Source organism: Schistocerca piceifrons, chromosome X, assembly GCF_021461385.2.
Source record: "Schistocerca piceifrons isolate TAMUIC-IGC-003096 chromosome X, iqSchPice1.1, whole genome shotgun sequence".
Taxonomy (NCBI): Eukaryota; Metazoa; Arthropoda; class Insecta; order Orthoptera; family Acrididae; genus Schistocerca; species Schistocerca piceifrons.
Window position 1 is genome coordinate 94989675 of NC_060149.1, and position 19865 is coordinate 95009539.

The 19865-nt window shown below is 40.8% G+C and overlaps 1 protein-coding gene across 1 annotated transcript in view; it reads right to left on the reverse strand.

The window, feature by feature from the left end:
* LOC124722195 overlaps positions 1 to 19865 on the reverse strand; it is a 417264-nt gene that overhangs the window by 109462 nt on the left and 287937 nt on the right. The window contains exons 9-10 of the mRNA XM_047247393.1: positions 8338 to 8487; positions 1985 to 2054 (exon numbers count right to left, since the gene is read on the reverse strand). Of these exons, the coding sequence (XP_047103349.1) occupies positions 1985 to 2054; positions 8338 to 8487 (220 nt within the window). The remainder of the gene's footprint in view (positions 1 to 1984; positions 2055 to 8337; positions 8488 to 19865) is intronic.

The following is a 19865-nucleotide window of genomic DNA, read 5'->3' on the forward strand; positions in this document are numbered from 1 at the left end:
GTCAGGTTTTAGAAGAAGAATGTATTAGAATATGCTAAAAATGTTATTTGGATGAACGTGATACGTTCTTGAGTAGTCACGCGCTTTCCGGCAAGTACTCTCCGGTTAACTCTGCCAACAGTTGGCGGTTCTCACGCAGGGTCAGAAACTCTCCGCTTCTACTCGAAGTTCCTTCAGCAATTCTTTAAAACCTCTTACTTTTTAAGTACGGTGTGGGAAAAATGAAGTGGGCAGAATTGTATTACTATAGGAATAATACTTCTGCTTTAAAGACCAATACAATGTTTGAAAGTATTTTGAAACGCATGTCATTTAACAATGATGATTTAGTGCGCACCCCCACATGGCCGATCCTAAGCCGGTATTTATAATGCTATATTAGTCTGATGATGTCTGTGCATCTATGCAACTACTATATTCGTTTTTCAGAGACCTTATGCGTTTCGTTTTAATGAGTTAAATCATTTCCAGCGTTCTGAAGATAACAGATACTTTACGATTTTTTCATTTTTATTTATTAATTAATTTATTTTATTTATGTTTTTCAGTCTAATGAAGTGCGCTTCATTTGCTTATGACGCTTCCTTACACGTTTCACCTTATATGTAGATATATATGTGCGTATTTTAAATGACCTTTGGTGGTGAGTTTATCTTTCTTATGTTACTTTCAGGACTACACATTTCCCACATAATACATACGTTTACATACTGCATCAATATCACATTGTTGCGTTTGATATGTTGTCACACATTAAAAATCTGGGTAATAACCAAACAAACAGTGGAAAGCAGACACTGTACAAAATTATGGAACACATATGGGACTAAATCAATGAGACGAAAATAGTTTCAAGCTCCTAATCCTCGCGAATACAGGAAAGAGAGAAACAAATTTCTCTTTTCTTTCCTTCTTTCTGTTTTCCCCACTATATCACCCTCTTCAATGATTCATATACCTCCGTCCCCTCTCCCAACACGCCTCACCACTGTATCATTTACATTTATTACGCACCGCCCACTCTCTCTACCGACTCTTGTAATCAGAATTTTCTGCCACCAGAAAACAGTAAGCCTCAACGTGATACAGTACGTAAACATGCTCACCATGTGGAAGGACTGTTGTCCTGAAAATAAAAAACAAAATTGGGCAAGAAAATCAGTAGTATAAGTAGCTGTGGAATATGCACGCAGGAAATACATATACATGTGCTAGAAAGAAACCAAACTGTAAACTACCTGCAACTCTCAGACCACTAATCATGTTTTATTTCAACCGTATGAAACGTGTATTGCGAAGAAAATAGGCATTCATTAACTGAAAACACAGCACGAGCGTTATTAAAATATTTAAGTGTAAACTATAAGTATCATGGTCATAGAGGTGATATTTATAAATTCCTTGGGGTGGAAGTCAAATTTAATTGCGACATTTGTCCTCTGTGACAATTCTCAACTTGGCATCATGTTGTTCCTTTTGGTGAAAAAGTGTCACATTAAAAAAAAAATGCAGTACTGACTGTTTTCCTGTTAAATTTATAGACCAGGCAGGTTGGCAGCAAATCCAGGCCATTGTCAGTAGCATCCTTCGTGTTACTACTCTTGGCGAAAAGAAGTTGTGACGTCCCAGCATGAAATTTTCACTACAGGGAAATAACTTCGATAGCCAGATAACTACATTATACAATGCCTTTATTGATCTAAATTACAATTTAATGAAAGACAGGATTTATTTTACTTCACTACAACTAACATTTTAAATTTTTTCGAGCTGTAACACACAAAACAGTGCATTCCCTATGAATCTAACTTTTTCTACCGCTTATTGCTACAATATTAATTTATAATACTGATTTTTCTCAACAGGTACTTAGAACAGGACAGACAAAAATCCTAAAAAGTATACATTCTTAAATTCCGGGATGTTTTGAATGTCCCATTTGCTGGACAAACGCGCAAAGCGTATTTTATGCAACAATACTCACGCTGGTTAACTTGTCGCTGTTGTTAGAGCTGAGTCCATTAGAGGAAGCTGCGCTCGTGGCTGGAGGTCCACTGAAACATTAGCCCTCTTTCTATATGTGACATGTTTAGAATAAATAACTTATTCCTAAAAAAATAGTATTTTGTATGGAACTTCATACTTAAAAATAATTCTATATTTCAGTCCTATTAAGTATGTGAGGACATAAAATATGCAATAATTTAGTTAGAGTTAGGTATTTCAAAATAATTTGGCATTGCTCTACAGGCAAAGATAACAAATAAAGAGTGTTGACGACGAATCGAGATAAGAGAGATTAAGGACGCAGTTAAATTCATACAGTCAACAGTGTATGGAGAGCAGAGAAACGTATGTGACTTTATTTTGTGGACTACCCTGTTTAAACGCCGAGAAGTGAAATCCGAATGTAATAATTCTCGATTGAATTATTTTGCTGAATCGAAAAGGTGTCACTGTGTATTCGCCTAGACCTAAATCGCTGAGCACCGCAGATGTGATATATTTTCTCCTATACCTGCTTTTGCGTCGCTCTCCATGTACTCTATTGCACTGTGCGGACTCCGAGGGACGTCATGGGGTGAATTTGGGGATATATAAGTAAATGCACAATCTGTAAACCCCTTAAATAAGTGTACTGTAAAATCAACCAACCACTGAATTAGAAGGAGGCATAGTTGTAGAGGCCCATAAGTTCGAGCATTGTGTTTGAGAGATTTAGTGTAAAGCGGAAAATTTAGAAAAGAATTAAAGTGAATTATACCTTACGGTAGACCTACATCTGCATCTACACACATACTCCGCACCGTACAGTGCGTGGCAGAGGGTACCTAATAAATTAACTGTCAGGGACTGCCGAACACTCAAACGTACTGCCGAGCGACGTGGAGCTATCGTCGTGGAACTGCAGTCGCACTCGGGAGAAATGGGCCTCAAATCAGCTTTCGGGTACGTAGAGGTTGGACTACTTGGTTCTCCTGAATCGATTAAGACTAGTGCTGTTATTGCTCCCTTGAAAAAAGACAAGGCTGAATCCCTTCCCCATCCTCCTCCTACCCGAGATTTATCATATCTAGTGACTTCATCGTCGACGAAACTTTAACATTCCTTCCCTTCCGAAGCGTATTGTACGGAAAACGTGGCAGACGTCCAACTATTGCCCAGTTATTGCGTTGCAGGTGGGACATAGAGCCATCGATAGAGCGATCCCTCTATTAAGCGATACGACATTGTTTTCGTGGTCGGCCTGATTCGCAGAAACCACTGATGACAAGAAGCAAAGAGCGACATCGTTTAAAGTGCTGTAAGCTACGCTTCTTTGCTGCCGTCCGCGGTGGCCGAGCGGTTCTAGGCGCTTCAGTCCGGAACCGCGCGACTGATAGGGTCGCAGGTTCGAATCCTGCCTCGGGCATGGGTGTGTGTGATGTCCTTAGGTTAGTTAGGTTGAAATAGTTCTAAGTTCTAGGGGACTGATAACCTCAGATGTTAAGTCCCATAGTGCTCAGAGCCATTTGACCATTTGAGCTTCTTTGCTCTGTGACGCACTTGTAGAAAGTTTTGTGGGTGATTTAGTCAACTGGCCCTGTGCTGGCAGGCCTAAGCCAGACAAACCGTTTTCACCTGAGTGTGGTACTGCAAAAGTGATATTCAGTGAAAGTAATTGATGGCTTGGGGCTGTTTTATTGCTTTATAAGCAGTTAATTTGCTTTTCTCGATGGATTAATGCCAAATGGAAATGTATCTTATTTGTAGCAGTTTGAAAATGTTCCTGTCTACAAAGCAAAGATCATTCTGTTGTTTTTCCAAGAGATTCAGCGGTTAGTCTCATGCTCTAACCCCGACACTACATCACTGAACATCTTTGAAATGAAGTAGAAAACCGGATGCGCACGAGACCAGTCCGCCAAGAGCTCGGCGTAAGGTTCCCCATGTTCTGTCCAAGAAGAATGTTAGTAAATGTCTGCAAGTGTTTATCGAACATACTGGAATGAAATCCACGTGACCGCAACAAACAGGTACCCTACACGTTACTGGATACATGAATGTTGTGTTTGTTGCTATCAGCAATGGCTTCTTGTAGACATATGAACACACAAAGTAAAGTATAAGCCATTTCGCGACCAGTTTCGTCATTATCAGTCTGCAGCTATGTCGGTTTCAAAACGCAAATATAAGTTAATTACCAAGATTGTACAAGTTTTTAAAATAAAATAGAATAATATTCTGAACGAACTTTCTTAAGTGAAAACGAAAGTATGGGCTTAACGTGATAAGAAATAAAGGTTTTACTGTAAAATGAGCTTCGTTTATAAAACCAAAGTTCGAATCTCAACGTCTCTAAGAAACTGGTTGCAATACACAGAGGCTTATTACACACAAGAATTAGTGAAGGGAGATTAAATGACGAAGAGGGAGAACAGAAAACTGACCACAAAATTTTTGAATGATGGACAATGGGTATAATTACAGCATTGTATGCTAACTTCCGGGACTGTGTGTGTGGTTAAAACTGGACTAACTTTTTTTTCCGCCTTGAGAAACATAATGCTTCCTACTTTTCTACACAGATGCGTTTAGCTGAAGTTACAGCATCATTAGTCTTTTTTTCTTTTCATTGCTATTAAATAACAGGAAAAATTTCTTTATACTGACTGTACATATAGAACTTCGGTTCTTAAGTAGATTATTCGTAAACTTAAAATAAACATTTTTATGTATACACCTTGTTGACAGATGTTGTGGTTTCTGTGTATTTATTTTGCGATATAACAGTCTTTATTTCACAGTTCGTCTTCTGCAACCACGGAGGGCTTAATATAGAAAACTTTATTACCTCGAAATCTTACGACTGGGCATGTTAAGACTGTTATGGTTAATATTATTTTATTCCACACGAAACGTGGTGTGTGTGTGTGTGTGTGTGTGTGTGTGTGTGCGCGCGCGCGTGAGTGTACAAAAAAATTGTCGATTTTTAAATTTACGAATTATTTACTCAAAAACTGAAATTCTACATTTACAGATACAATAACGCAATTAATAGAAAGGAAATATAAAATACAGCCACCGATGATGCTGTAACTTCAGCAAAATATATCGACGTAGAAAATAAGAAAGAATTGTGTTTGCTCAAGGTGAAAACTAGCCAAAGACAAATTTTATTTGCAAGAGTGAGCTTCAAACCTCAAGATGAGTATTAGATGAAAACTTATTAAATTTTATTACTGGCTGCAGTTCGAAGTTCTTTCTTCATACCGTTGCTTTTGGACGGATTGTAAGAAGTTAATTTTCATGATAAGCTGGAGAATTTTCTTTCAGCTACGTGTATCACAACCGCTCTTGACTGACTGACTGTTAGTTACTATGAAATAAAATTAAGTTCTTTGTACTGGTAACAATAATAACCAAACAATCGTGTTGATTGCGGTACATAATTTCGTAATTCGTTGTTTGTTACACGAATTGCGAGTGTAGCGAGGCGTGATGCACGTAGGATTTGCGAAGATGCTCCCCGCGGGCTACGTTCTCGACTGTCAGATCGTACAACTAAATATATATTATCCACGCAATATTCTTCTGCTGTTTAATCATCCATTTGAAGAAGTCAAAAGTGTTCAGCCAATGACTAATCTTCGTCAGCAACCACCAACGATTGTAGTCAAACAATATTTCTGAACAGGGGCAACCGCAGTATCTCTCCCGAGTCTCTGTATTTTTAAGAACGTATATTCCTTATAACTAAATTGTAGCAGTGTTCACCATTAAGTGCATTTGCCCATGTATAAGGTAGTTTAAGGTCTCAATTAGGTTTAACATTTAAGCATTTATGTATTCTCTATATGTTAGTTTTTGTTTAGCAAGAAACACAAGCGCATTTTTATTTTGGTTGGCGATATTATACGAGCGAGGCACCAACGTACCTTTTCTCGAGACTCTCTACAACTGCTGCCTGGGATTTTCTCTCACCATTCCACACATCATTCCTTCAAAACGGAAAAGGAAAATTGCGTTGATAGTATTTTTTAGGCAGTCGGTCACGAATTTCTAGTAATTTTCGATGTTTAACGTATTTAATAGAACTATTTTCAAATACAAATGTATACCATATAAAAATGTTTCGCGGTCATTTGCCATTGCTACGACTTGTTAGTCTTTACTGAGTTCTGTGCGTTAACAAACCGTCTGAAATTGTTTCGGTTAACTTTCATTTATCAGCAGATGTAGGAAATCGATTTTTGCCATTCTGTATTTTCAAAAGTTGCTCTCAACATAAAATATTTGATGCAGTTGATGGAAGAATCCAGATGGCAGATTGCTTCGTCAGTTTCATATGCCTGTTACCGGTAGATTCAAGATGTAGATAGGAATAACAGCGAGAATAATGGCATTCGTAACATGTTGCCGTGAATCTGATACGTTGCAGTAGAATTCTTCTCAAGGGTACGCTTCAGATAATTGACTGTTATGCTGCTGCCCCTTTCTTTACCTTTAGTGGCAGGCACTACTCTCGCTAATGTACTCCCGATCAGGGAAAAAAGGTTTAGACAACCACAATCCATTATCTGCGGACTTGTGTAATAGTTTAGGATTTGGCAAAGTGCTCTGTAGCCAACGGCGTTGCCGCAGATCATCGAAGCTAAGCGCTGCAGGCTTGGCTAGCCCTTGGATGGGTAACCGTCTGGTTCTGCTGAACGCTGTTAGCAAATGGGATGCACTGATCCCTTTTAAGGGCAACTGAGGAGCTACTTGGCTCAGAAGTGGTCACGAAAACTGACAACGGCTGGGAGAGCGATATGCTGGCCACATGTCCCTCCATATCCGCATTCAGAGACGACAGTCCGCTGATGATGATACGGTAGTCGGTTGGCACTGTTGCGCCTTCCGAAGCCTGTTCGGACGGAGCTCAGTTTTTTGTTGCAAATCTTCGTTGCCTGGTGTGAAATATGCGCTCCTAAATATCCCATCAGTATTCTAGTCAATAATGTTGAGCAGACTAGTCCGTAACTGGTACTTTTTTCGACATGTAATCTTCTCGTATAGCGTAAGTCGCAGCGCGATAGCTTGCGAAACAGGGAGGTGGATCAGATCTGGATGAAATACGCACGCGCGGCATATTAACCACCGTGGTTGGTGCACCGGGCAGCCTGAGTGTGGATTTTGGGCGGTTCCTCACGCTCGTTTACGCAAATACTGGGCTAGTCCCCAATTTATGCCTCATAAAATACAATACACAGGCAGTTAAAATATGATCATACACGGAAAAAAGTGACAGACATGTGGTGTACACAACTTCCCTCCTTCAGGTAACTGACGACTGTGGCCACAGGAAGGGCATCCAGAAGAAATATCAAAAATAAAATAAATATGCCAAACTCCGAGAATAGCGGAGCGTATACTAGGAAGGATTAACGCTAACTAAAATAATAATAATAATAAGAAGAAGAAGAATCAGTCTCTTGTTGAGCAAACAGCATCGAGAGACCTTGCGTGTCAGTACGAACTGTTCTCTATGAGGTTATAGATATTAATAAACACCACAGACCCATTCCGTAATAAATAGGACTACACTATAAACTGAGCAACCGCAGATTCCTTTGCAGGCTTCACGCAGGGAAACCGATTTCGTTTGCCTCGTTTTATTACAAAACGCAACTCGCATAGTAAACCACGACTAATCAGTTTGCGGCGTGATTAACCGATCTACGAAAGCATTTGATCGTTTGACGGTTATATGGCAGCACAGCATACACTTGGCGAGGCAGCCTTTAGTGGCATTTGCTAGTATGACGTCTGGTTTATGTATGGCTGCTTGGCCAAATCAACATAACATCGTTCGTATCTAGCAGCTACAGTTTTGGGGAACAGGCGCACCACAGGAGTTATAAAGAGAAGAGCTCTTTTATGAGGATAGCAATAGATGAGTACGGGTTAGTCAAAGAATCTGAACACTCAACCATAGCCAGTGATGAAATCGATTTTATGCACGAAGGAAAATGCGTATCTGAACTACTGAAGAAGAAGTGTTTTTGTGTACGTAATCCACAATACTCATTCAAAAGAATTTTTCACTCTCAAGTACACGTGACATAGTGTCCTAAAAGACTCGGTTTTGATTATCGCATCATCATGAATATGCCATCTTAAAGAGAATTTAATCATTGGTGTACCATCGCTGACAGTGTGGCATTTTTTTTACACGTCAGTAAACCGTTGTAACATGTAGACAGTTTCTGTTGACTGCAGCACCTACGGAACTGACCTCTAACCGCTCGTCGACCTATTGCTAACCTGCTCCTCATTCTTGCGGTAATTGTTATATGGTTCTCTTCATAAACTCACCTCGCTCTTGACGATGTTGGCTTGACGACAGCAACTTCAGCCGATGATCTGGAATTCTTTTCCGCTTTCTCGCTGCTTCCACAGCTCTTCACAGAAGCAGTTTTAAAGTCTTTAACGTCTGGCTGCAGTGGTTCAATTACTTCGTATTCACTGTAAAAAGAAATGATCACAGTGTCAATGACCGTTCGAGCACCAGACTCAAGGAAAGAGCTTTATTAATAAACACAGAGGTGCAGAATCTGAAGTCTAAAATTTTTTTTGAGTTTGAGGCACAAATGTTCAAACCAGAACTTTGAATGACTTGAGCTACTGTTTAATGTGATAAAAATGTGAGGCTTAATTCAAAGCCGTAAGACATAAATGTAGGATTTGAAACACAGAAATCTTTCCAAAAATTTATAAACTGAAGGCATTAAAATATGTCCTTATGAGAACCGAACAAGACCATTTGATTCAATAACTTATCCAAAATCATTAGAAGTAGTGTAATATTTTCCCTAGATTTTTGCTAAGAAGAACAAAAATGTATTGCTGAATTCTTCTGTATGAAACCAGAGAAATACTACGCAGCCCCTGTTGCTTTCTGCTAGTTGCAGGTAATGCTTTCTAAATGCAAGGGGCTTTCGAATAACGATTGGAGTTTATCTTCAAGTTTCAAATTGCTTTCTCTGCACTCAGGCGAGGTATTTCATAAAGTTGGACGAAACAAGTTCCGCCGTATTGACCAAGCAAAACCTCAGCTTTTCATCTCATTTCCACCTAGTATTATCTGAGCTACTCCAAGAAACGAAAAAGAAGCTAATGAAAATGAAATTACAGAGACAGCTAACTCGGCGTTCCATATGGCACAGGTACATGTGCGTTTACGTCTATGCAATACCTGGAAGCGGCATAAATAGTGATAGGTTTTTTTATTGTTTATTGCAAGAATGTTGTATATTGTAAACATACAGTGAGTGAACCAATTCTAGCTATTCTGACTCTGTGAAATGTCTCTCCATTCGTTATGTATAAGACGATCGCTTTGTATCATTTATGAAGAAAAAACACGAAGCTCTTCTACTTTAAGTGTGTCTGCCTCCGTAGCGCAGCGGTAGCGTTACCGCCTACCACGCAAGGGGGTCCAGGTTCGATTCCCGGCAGAGGACTGTAAAAAAAAAAAAAAAAAAGGCTCAAATGGCCCTGAGCACTATGGGACTATCAGTCCCCTAGAACTTAGAACTACTTAAACCTAACTAACCTAAGGACATCACACACACCCATGCCGAGGCAGGATTCGAAACTGCGACCGTAGCGGTCGCGCGGTTCCAGACTGTAGCGGCTAGAACCGCTCGGCCACCCCGGCCTGCACTGACGTGCAAGTCGCCGAAGTGGCGTCAACTAAAAAGACTTGCATTAAGGCGGCCGAACGCCGAAAAGGGATATCCAGGCCAATGAATGCCATAACATCATTTCTTTTTTACTCGAAGTGTGAATCCTAGTAATGGAGTACACTGAATCCAGTTGTCATTATTAATCTTTAATACTTTTTCAGTCGATTACATTCCTTATTATCAATAAAATAAAACAAATCATACTGTTTACAATACTGTAATTAAATAAATTCGTTCAGTGGTTACAGGAAAAGAAACATGAGAGAATAGTGCCAGTATTTTATCGCAACATCAAGATACTGTTGGGGAAAGTCAGTGAACTAGAAGTATATCTCGCTTCTGAAATTTTTTGTTTCTGAACTTCGAAATGAAGAGACAGTGGGACTCCCTTTGCGTGGACATAAGCTAAACAAATTTTATTCCCAGGTATTCTTTTCGGACGGGAGTATTTGCAATGTGTGCCGAAGATAACGTTACATTCTCAGAGATTAATGTTTCAGAACTTCGTAGTGCCGTACAGAAATTTTTGACCTACGGGCATCAATTTTTTTAGAGATTCTGATACACAGGTCCCTGAGTTCGAACTGCAAGATTTCTCTGAGCGAACATGACACTATGTTAAGTTTTGCTAGCAATGTAAGCACTAGTGTAATAATATGTGAGGGCTTCAGAGATGATTTGTGAGGTATTATACGGACAATAGAGGAGGAAAAGAATCTCCTTCCTTCAATCAATTTGCTTTAAATACGTGTTTCTGAACAAATATTTAAGATGGAACGAATACACAAAAAGTCTTGTTGGACAGCCAGTTGCAAAACAGATTCACATGCACGAAGGATATAGATAGAGAATCCTCGTACGCCTGACGCTCTAGTATTTCACATCGTTCTGGGACCATCAACAGGTACGATTAAAGCATGAAGTTGAAAAGGTTCAAAGATGAGCTTCTCATTTCGTCCTGGCTTCGTTTAATCATCGCGACAATGTCACGTGGATGCTAATTTGACTACAGTGGCAGTGGTGTTGCTCATTACGGTGACAATAAGTTTTTTAATTGCAAAAATTGTGTGAATGTGCGTTCCAAGAAGAAGGGCAAGAGGAGATTAGACTCTCACGTCACATCGAAGAAGATGCCGCTAGAGATGGAGCACAAGCTGATTTGGAGCATAATATAGAAGGATAACGGCAGTGTCCTTTTCAATGGAACCATCCCCACATCTGCCTTAAGCAATTTAAGGATACCACAGACAATCTTAATCTGGAAGTCCGGACTGGGTCTGAAGGGCTGACCACCGCGCCATCTCGCTCGCTCAAAGATCATATTACTTCTTCTTATACATATCTCAGAAAATAACCAATACAGTAAATTCAGAAAAATTCTAAGTCATACTGAAAGTTGTTATTTCTGTATATCATTCGGAAATGAAACAGAATGAGGGGCGGGGGCGGGAGGGTGAATGATTGTGCTGAACGACGTATGCTGGCTGTCTGGTGGCTTGTGCACTACAAATATAGATGTAGAGGAATACAGAGATACACCAGAAATTCTGTGGATAATATTTTGACTGAAATCCATTGATGAATAGGTTCAGTGTCAAATCTGTTTTAATGTCTTATGAGAAAATGAGACTTTCGCCTCAGTGTTGGAAGGTATTAAAAAGGAAATCAGCAGACAGATATACACGAAATTTGAAGTTACTAACCTGCTTTTTGTAGAATCATTTATTCAGCTTTTGAAAAGCATGTGGCAGGAGGTGCGCAGCGCACACAGCAAAGATGTTACATTCCATTTATATAGGCTATTACAATGTATGAACGATTTTATCGAAACTTACAGTACAATCAAGAGCAATAATTGCATCTCATAACAGAAAATACAGGAAGATCGTAAGATATATCATTAAAAAGGCTATGAGCTTTGCAAGTAGGATGCATAAGTCAGAGTTAGTTGGAACAATATGGTGTATAGTAAGGACAGCGTCAGAGAAAAAAATGTAAAGACTCAGTTATCAGTTAATACAAGTAAGAGAATTTTGAACATACTAACATTACAAATGTTCTGTGATCATTTCTTGTCTATTCTGGGGAAACAGAAATATACACAGGCTTCTCTTAGAACGCATATCTCGAGCGAACAACAGGAGATAGGACTACTGAAACTAACAGAATAGAATTATAGGCAATGATGAAGTCCGTAAGTCTTTGGATTGGATTGTTTCGGGGAGGAGATCAGACAGCGAGGTCATCGGTCTCATCGTATTAGGGAAGGAAGTCGGCCGTGCCCTTTCAAAGGAACCATCCCGGCATTTGCCTGGAGTGATTTAGGGAAATCACGGAAAACCTAAATCAGGATGGCCGGACGCGGGATTGAACCGTCGTCCTCCCGAATGCGAGTCCAGTGTGCTAGCCACTGACCCATCTCGCTCGGTCCCGTAAGTCTTTGATTCATATAATTACGGTAAGGAACCAAACAAAAAAGTAAATATTTGTGCACTGCATATTAGCTACAGGAACCACCGATAACAGCTTCAAGATGAATTTGCAGCTTCAAAAAACTTGGTTATCAGCTCAACAACATTCTCACATAAGGAAATTCATCTAGGAACATAGGGCTCACCGGATGGTATCCATCCACCGGATGGATCATGTAATGATAGTGACAGATATGCAGCGTAAGAAAATGTTGAAAGATTTCGTAGCCTGACGAGGAACGGTGTGTGTGACCGGCCTCTTCTTGGTATAAGTGAAACTAGACAGCCGCGCGGGATTAGCCGAGCGGTATCAGGCGTTGCAGTCATGGGCTGTGTGGCTGGTTCCGGCGGAGGTTCGAGTCCTCCCTCGGGCATGGGTGTGTGTGTTTGTTCTTAGGATAATTTAGGTTAAGTAGTGTGTAAGCTTAGGGACTGATGACCTTAACAGTTAACTCCCATAAGGTTTCACACACATTTGAACATTTTGAAACTAGACATAGAAAATTTCTCAGGTCTGGTAAGAAAACAAAGAATGGAAACCTTGTGTTTGACGTGACAAAACTAAAAAATGACGAAAAACGTAAAGAATCTGAGTTAGAAACAACCGTTTTGGCGTACTAAAAATGAAGATAAGGAAGACGTGGAGGAAGTGTGACTCACTGTGAAGACAGCCGTGACAGATTCTGGGAAAAAAGCGCTGGACAGAAAGAAAAAACAGGCAAAAAGAAAATGGTTTAATGAATAATGCAGAGATGTAGTTAAGAAAAGAAAGAAAGCACATGAGTTACCGCTATAGGACACAGATAATGAAACACTGAAGGAAACATATCTAGACCATATGTAAAAGCTCGCAGAGTGAAATCAAGAGTACTGGGAGCTGAAAAGAGAATACTGAGAGCTGGAAAGAGAAAATACTTAACAAAAATCATTGAAAATGTGGAACTGAATAGCCGAACCTGGAACAGTAGGAGTTTCTTCCAAAACGTGAAAACAGCAAGAAAAGAGTTCAACGGAAGGAGACAGTTTATCATTGACAAACGTGGAAACGTGATTATAAATGTTGAATCAGCCCTTGAGAGCTGGAAAGAATATTTCAGCGAGCTACTCAACTACCCTAACCCAGAGCTACGTTTCAGTGAAAATTAAGAAGAAACAAATGAGATAGAGATTGACATCACGGTGGAGAAGATAGTCAAAGTCATCCGAAAGATTAAAAACAATAAAACGCCAGCAGAGGATACTGTCTAAGCAAAGATGTCGAGGTAAGGAGGAAGCAGACTACAGATCGAGCTGTGTAAACTCGTTCAGCTCATTTGGAAGACAGAAACGTTACCAGATAGCTGGAAGGCAGCAGTTATTTGTCCAATATAAAAGACAGGAAGAAAGATAGATTGCTCTTACTACCGAGAAACCAGTTTACGTAACGAGGCGTACAAGATCCATTCTACAATTATCTTAGAAAATCTAAAACTATTTGCAGAAAATGTCATGGGAGAATATCAGTCTAGATGCCGTCCAAGCAATTCAACTACTGACAATGTGTTTGCTCTTAGGCAAATTCTTGAGAAAGTTAGTTAATTAGTTAGTTAGTTACATGTTTCATAGATCAATTGAACAATTCTTTCATCGAAATTAATTGGAAAGAGTCAGTTGAAAGGATATGTATACATTATTATATGATTGTTGTTTGTTAACTTTTATTTTCATTTTTTATTTTTATTTTTTTTAAAGGTAGAAATTCGTCATTTTGCTTCGCTACCTCTCAGAAATTTTATGTTATTGGGCGAATGATCAAAAATATTTGTTGCTGCATATTGAGCTCCTCTCTGAGCCACTAATTGCTTTAACAGTGGGTAATAAAGGTCGTTTTTTGCAGTTGTGGGAAAGAGATAGAAAAGTCCAGGTATTGTCCATAGATTTTGAATGAGCTTATGAAACCATTCATCGAGGTAGCCTCTATAGAAGCCTGAAGGAGTTCCGAATCCAAAATAAGCTCACTGAAATGATCAGAACACGTATGAGTGAATCGAGAGCGGTAGTAAGAACTGGAGGAGTATACTCACAACTGGATTAAGACAGAGCAATGCTCTTTCATGCACACTGTTTAATCTCACCCTATAGGTAGTCGTAAGATAGAGCAAAGTTGAAGTGGAAGGTGACGGGTTTCAGATATTTGCTTGCACGGACGGCATACTGTTAGTGAGCGACAGTGAATAAGATCTTGGGGAGATGTACAAATGATCGTCATAGCAGCAAGTAAAACAAGACTACTCATCAATAAACTGCCTCGTGATGACTGGGTGTTGTGTGATGTCCTTAGGTTAAAGTACTTCTAAGTTCTAGGGGACTGATGACCATGGATGTTAAGTCCCATAGTGCTCAGAGCCATTTGAACCATTTGAACCAATAAACATAAAACTGTACATACGCAAGTAGGCAGGACTGAACATGCCAAGGGCACTTCACAAGTTCAAGTCAGTTGATGAGTTCAAGTACCTGAAGAGTTGGTACAGTTGTTGTAATAAAGTACCCACAGATGTAAAAGAAAGAAATTCTGGTAGCTCCGGAAGTCTACTTGTCCTCAGAGAGATGTTAAAGACTAAAGCCATATGACATTCTGCGACAATGAAAATCTACAATGCCTTTATGCGCCCCATTGTCCTCTATGGTTCAAAAGGCTGGATACTAACTAAAGGGGAGAAGCAAAAGCTTCTAACATTTGAAAGAAGGACGAGGAGAAGACTCTGGGGCTCGGTGAAAGATGGACATACTTGGAAAGCACGAAAGAATAATAAAATTTATGAGATCAAGAATCAGTTAAATGTCTTACAATATTTAAAGTGCAGACGACTCCAATGGGCAGGTCACGTAATCTATATGCCCAACACTCGGCATCCTAAGCAAGCTTTCATGGTCGACATTAAAACGAAAAGACCTCTGGGTAGGCCAAGAAATAGATCGGAAGACGACATAGAGAGAGATGCGGAAGCTCTGAATCTAGTCAGTTGGAGTACGCAACAGCAACAGACAGAATGAGTGGAGACTGATTGTTGATGCAGCGCATCGCCTACAGGCACGGTGATAGCTGGGTAGGTAAGTAAGTACGTAAGTAAGTAAGTATCAGTAGTAGCAGTTACTTAGTTGTTTCTGTGGCACATATTTTCCCAAAATTCTGTGGAGAATTCTCTATGGCAGAATTAAGAAAATGATGTTAATAATTGTACGTCTAGATAATTTTTACCGCTGTTTTCAGGAAGTTTTGAAAATATAATGTACAACTGAGAAATTATTTATTTCCCTGAGTATAATGTACTGACAGATAAGCAGTTCATTTCTACAAATTGCTTTTCTATTGATAAGTCAATACATTTTTTGCGTAAGGTATCCGGTGGCATGGATTAAACAAAATCTGCGTCCATTGGTTATCTCCTGTGAGATAGCAGAGACGTTTTACTCTTTAGGCATGTTACTGAACTGGTTATCTGGACACCACATAGCCGAAAGTTGCTTTACATTCTCACTTAACAAGAAATAAGCACGGTCAATGAACTTAGGGTGTTCGTATGGTTTCATACAAGGATCTTTCTTAAGATGTGCAATTAATGACTTCCCCTGAACTGTAGCAAATAGCAGTGAACATATTGGTTTGCGGGTGAATCAAGAGTAATGGTTACATATTTAAGTAACTACATGCCGATTTGATTCACACATAAAAGGCTCACTCTTAATAGCAATAAATCAAAGTAAATCCAAAAGTATGACACACAGTTGTTTTCTTGCTGACATCGCACTTTCTTGCAATATGGTAAGTTTAATTAAACAGAAGACACTAGATTAATGCGGCACAGGGTAGATGGCAAGCTCTCATGAAAGCTCCGGCAGGAGCTGAAATCAGCTGCTTGTATTATTAGTATATTTCCGACTATATCATCAACAACATTGCATATTTTCACGACGTAATTGTTGATCAGTGAAGTTTTCAGACTGGAGGAGGAAGCAACACTTCTCTTTTTCTAGTATTCCTGTCGCGAAACGTCCAGTTGTTTTCGGGGCAAGCTGCAAGACTGACAGTACAACAGTAAAAGGTTATTTCCATTTTTGTTTCCTTTGTTGTTCATTTAGTTCCCTCTACGAGAGCAGGGAAAGCTGGCAGCGACCATACATCTGCTCTTCAGACTAATGGTGTTAAAAGAATAATCACAAACATTTTTACAGTTGAAACAAATAAAATAACAGGATTAAAATACAATAAAACATGATTGATGTCTTTTTTGTGTAAATGAGAATTCTGCTCCAGGCAAGTTCATAGACGATAGCTCCCACCCAGAATGGGGATTCAATGGTCAAGAGCCATACGAATGGGTTGCCGTGTCTGGCGGCAGGGCACCATCAGGTGGCGGGCTGAGAAGTATCTGATCGTGAAGTGTGGAGTATAACAGGGAGCAGCGAGCGTGCCTTGATTCAAGGAAAGGATACGGAGACTGTGAAGCAGTTCCGTCCGCCATATAAACCAACGAACCAACGTGCATACGACCACAGACACTAAGAGTTGGAGGGGTTTTACTAGGGTGCCACAGATATGCATCGTAATGACTGCGTACCAATTATAGAGCACATCTGAATGACACATTCTGATCAGAAGTATTAAGCAACATCGATATGAGCACAGTACCACTGTCTTTGAGAACTGACTATAGCAAGCTTATGATTCCCCACTCTGTTCATATTGAAGCCGCCATACTGATTAAGTCTTTCATCAGATGGGTTCCGATACCTTACTTGAGGACCGAATCCCACAAAGAGCATAAAGAAGGCAAAGTTTCCAATGTTAACGTAGTTCATACAGCAGCTGATTTTTGAATGGTTCGTGCTTTTACTTAACATAAACTACACTCGCACGGGACTTTGTACACAACTGGCTTTCTAAACAGCACGTTATCCGTAACTGAACCAACAAGAGACGGTCTTCGGTGGGGAGAGAAAGATGATATTTACTTTACGCTTCGTGAAGATGCGATGACATACCCTCTTACTCTACGAACAGAAGGGTATTTTTTGACTGGAAAGAAACAGGCAGTTCAGTGTACGAAAGACATTTGGTCTGAAACCATGAAATAAAAAGCTTTCTTCTCACTGACAAAGACTATATCCTAGGATGATAAGCAAACGAGAACCTGTCAAGAAATTAACAAAAACAATACTTACTGGAACGTACAGAAAGCGTACATCGAAGAAAAGCAACTGGTTCGAGTAAGTAATGAACTGGACGTAGAGAATGGCACTAAACTTCGATATCCGTTGTACTTTATACTAGAAAGCTTAATGTGGTAAGGGGACAGGATACTAAGCTAGTTATGCAATTGGAGATGCTCGACGGCACAGAAAGGCCTAGGTAAATTCGGCTTTGTTATGAGGGCAGTCAAATGAAAAACGAACATCCGCGACAACGGACAATGGAATGGTTCCATTCAAAAGTAAACACCGCACATATTAAGACATTTATCCCACTGTGAGACGAGACGTTCAATTCCTGTCCGATTGAAACCGACATCCCCGCGTGTCTTTCTCCACGTCCCAAAAATGTGAAAATCATAAGGTGAAAGATCCGAGCTCTACGGAGGATGCTGCACTGTTTCCCAACCAAATCACCAAAGCAGAGCCTCCTTCCAGTTGGAAGTGTGGGAGCGGGCGTTGTTTGGATCAGGATGATTCCGTCCGACAGCATTCCTGGACGTTTTGGCCGTATGACGCTTCGCAGTTTCTGCAAAGTATCTTCATAGCGCTGCGCAATGTTTGTGGTTTCACGTTCGAGGAACTCGACGAGCAGAGTACCCCTGCAGGCGAAGAAGAATGTCATCATGACCTTACCGGAACTTGTGTTAACAGTTATGGGTTTGTGAGTCTCCAATTTCCCCAGGCGTATTTTATGACGAAATAAATCTCGGATGAACAGCCTGGTATGAGTGTGCATAGGACACAATATTTCGGCAATCGACCACGTTGCCATCTTCAGGTGCGCTGATGTACTGACCGGCGGTGGGCCGGCGCCATGTATATATAGGACAATCCCCCTCCCGCTCCTCCCTCAGGCGCTTCCTATGAGTCGGTGCGGTCCGCGCCCTGCGCGCGGTCCAGGTACAGCGTCCGTTCTCCCGCTGTCTGGGCGCTGCGTCCTAGGTCGTTCAGGGGGGTCTGCCACCGCTGCCCTCGTTATTCTTCCCTCCTCCCCCGAAGTCGGTACACTCTGGGAAATATCCTTTTTCTTCTTAATCCGAGTGATCGCGGGTTCCCACGCCTTGTTAAGGATGTAACCGCTGTCACGATTTAGTTGTGGCTCCCTTACTCTGATCTCTATGGCTTCTTTGATGACACAGTTCCAGTATTTGGAAGTCTGTGTCAGGACTTTGGTTTCGTCATAATCCATGCTGTGGAGTGCCGACAGGCAATGCTCAGCGATTGCCGACTTACTGGGCTGTTGCAGTCTAGTGTGCCGTTGATGTTCTCGGCATCGGTCCTCAATGGTACGAATGGTCTGCCCTATGTATACACTACCGCATTGGCTAGGTATCTGATAAACCCCTGATTTACGTAGACCAAGGTTGTCCTTGACACTACTTGGAGGACGGAAGATGGTTTTCACTTGGTGTTTACGTAAAATGCGTCCAATTTTTTCCGGATAAGGCCCCACAAAACGGAATAATAGCCATGGCCGCCTCCTCCTGAGGTTCATCCTCAGATTCCGCCGGTGCTGAAGGTGTGGGACGTAGAACCTTCCGAATTTGCCCTCCTTGTAACCGTTCCTTCGAAACACGGTCTTCAGATGGTCCAATTCTTGTTGGAGGCTTTCCCTGTCGGTGTGAGCTCTGTGTACAAGAGTTTTGAGCACGCCATTCTTTTATGCCGGATGGTGGCAGCTATCCGCATGTAGGTACAAATCGTTGTGCGTCTTCTTCCTATACACGCTGTAGCCCAAAGTGTCGTCTGCTCGTCTTCTAATCAAAACATATAGGAAAGGGAGCATCCCATCCGTTTCGATCTCCATGGTGAACTTAATATACTCGTGTCTGGAGTTGAGATGTGTGAGGAAGTCTGCCAGTTTATCTCTTCCATGTGGATTTCTTTGGCGGGGAAGATATGGGGTATTTCCACTGTTGGTTTTGCCGTTTTCCCTCGGGCTATCGGAATGCTGCTGTACTGAGTTATTCTGTTGTACGATAACGGCCGCCCCACACTGCCAATCAGACGAATTCTACGATTCGGCGGTTAGATTGCGAAACAAGGCAACATCCTCCGGACACCCCGCGTCTATCTTTCGCGACCCTTAGAATGGCATGCTTGGACGTCAGTTTCTGTAGGACGAGGAAGTGTAATGGTGGGTGCGATTTCGGATCCGTCAGTGGCCGACAGCGTTCTACGAAACAATAAATGATCGTCTAGTCAGCCAGTGGGATAAATGTCTAAATGATTAGTTTTGAATGGGACCATTCCATGGTCCAGTTGTGGCGAGTCTTCGGTTTTTACTTGACTGTCACTTACAGTTCGCTGAAAACATTACCAGTATATACGAGGTTTATTCGGAACGTAAGAAACGATCGGTCGTGAAATGGAAACCACAGTGAAAATCTGATGAAGTTTTGCACAGGTGTGATGGGCAGTGTTTCTAGTATGCCCGTCGATCGCGTTA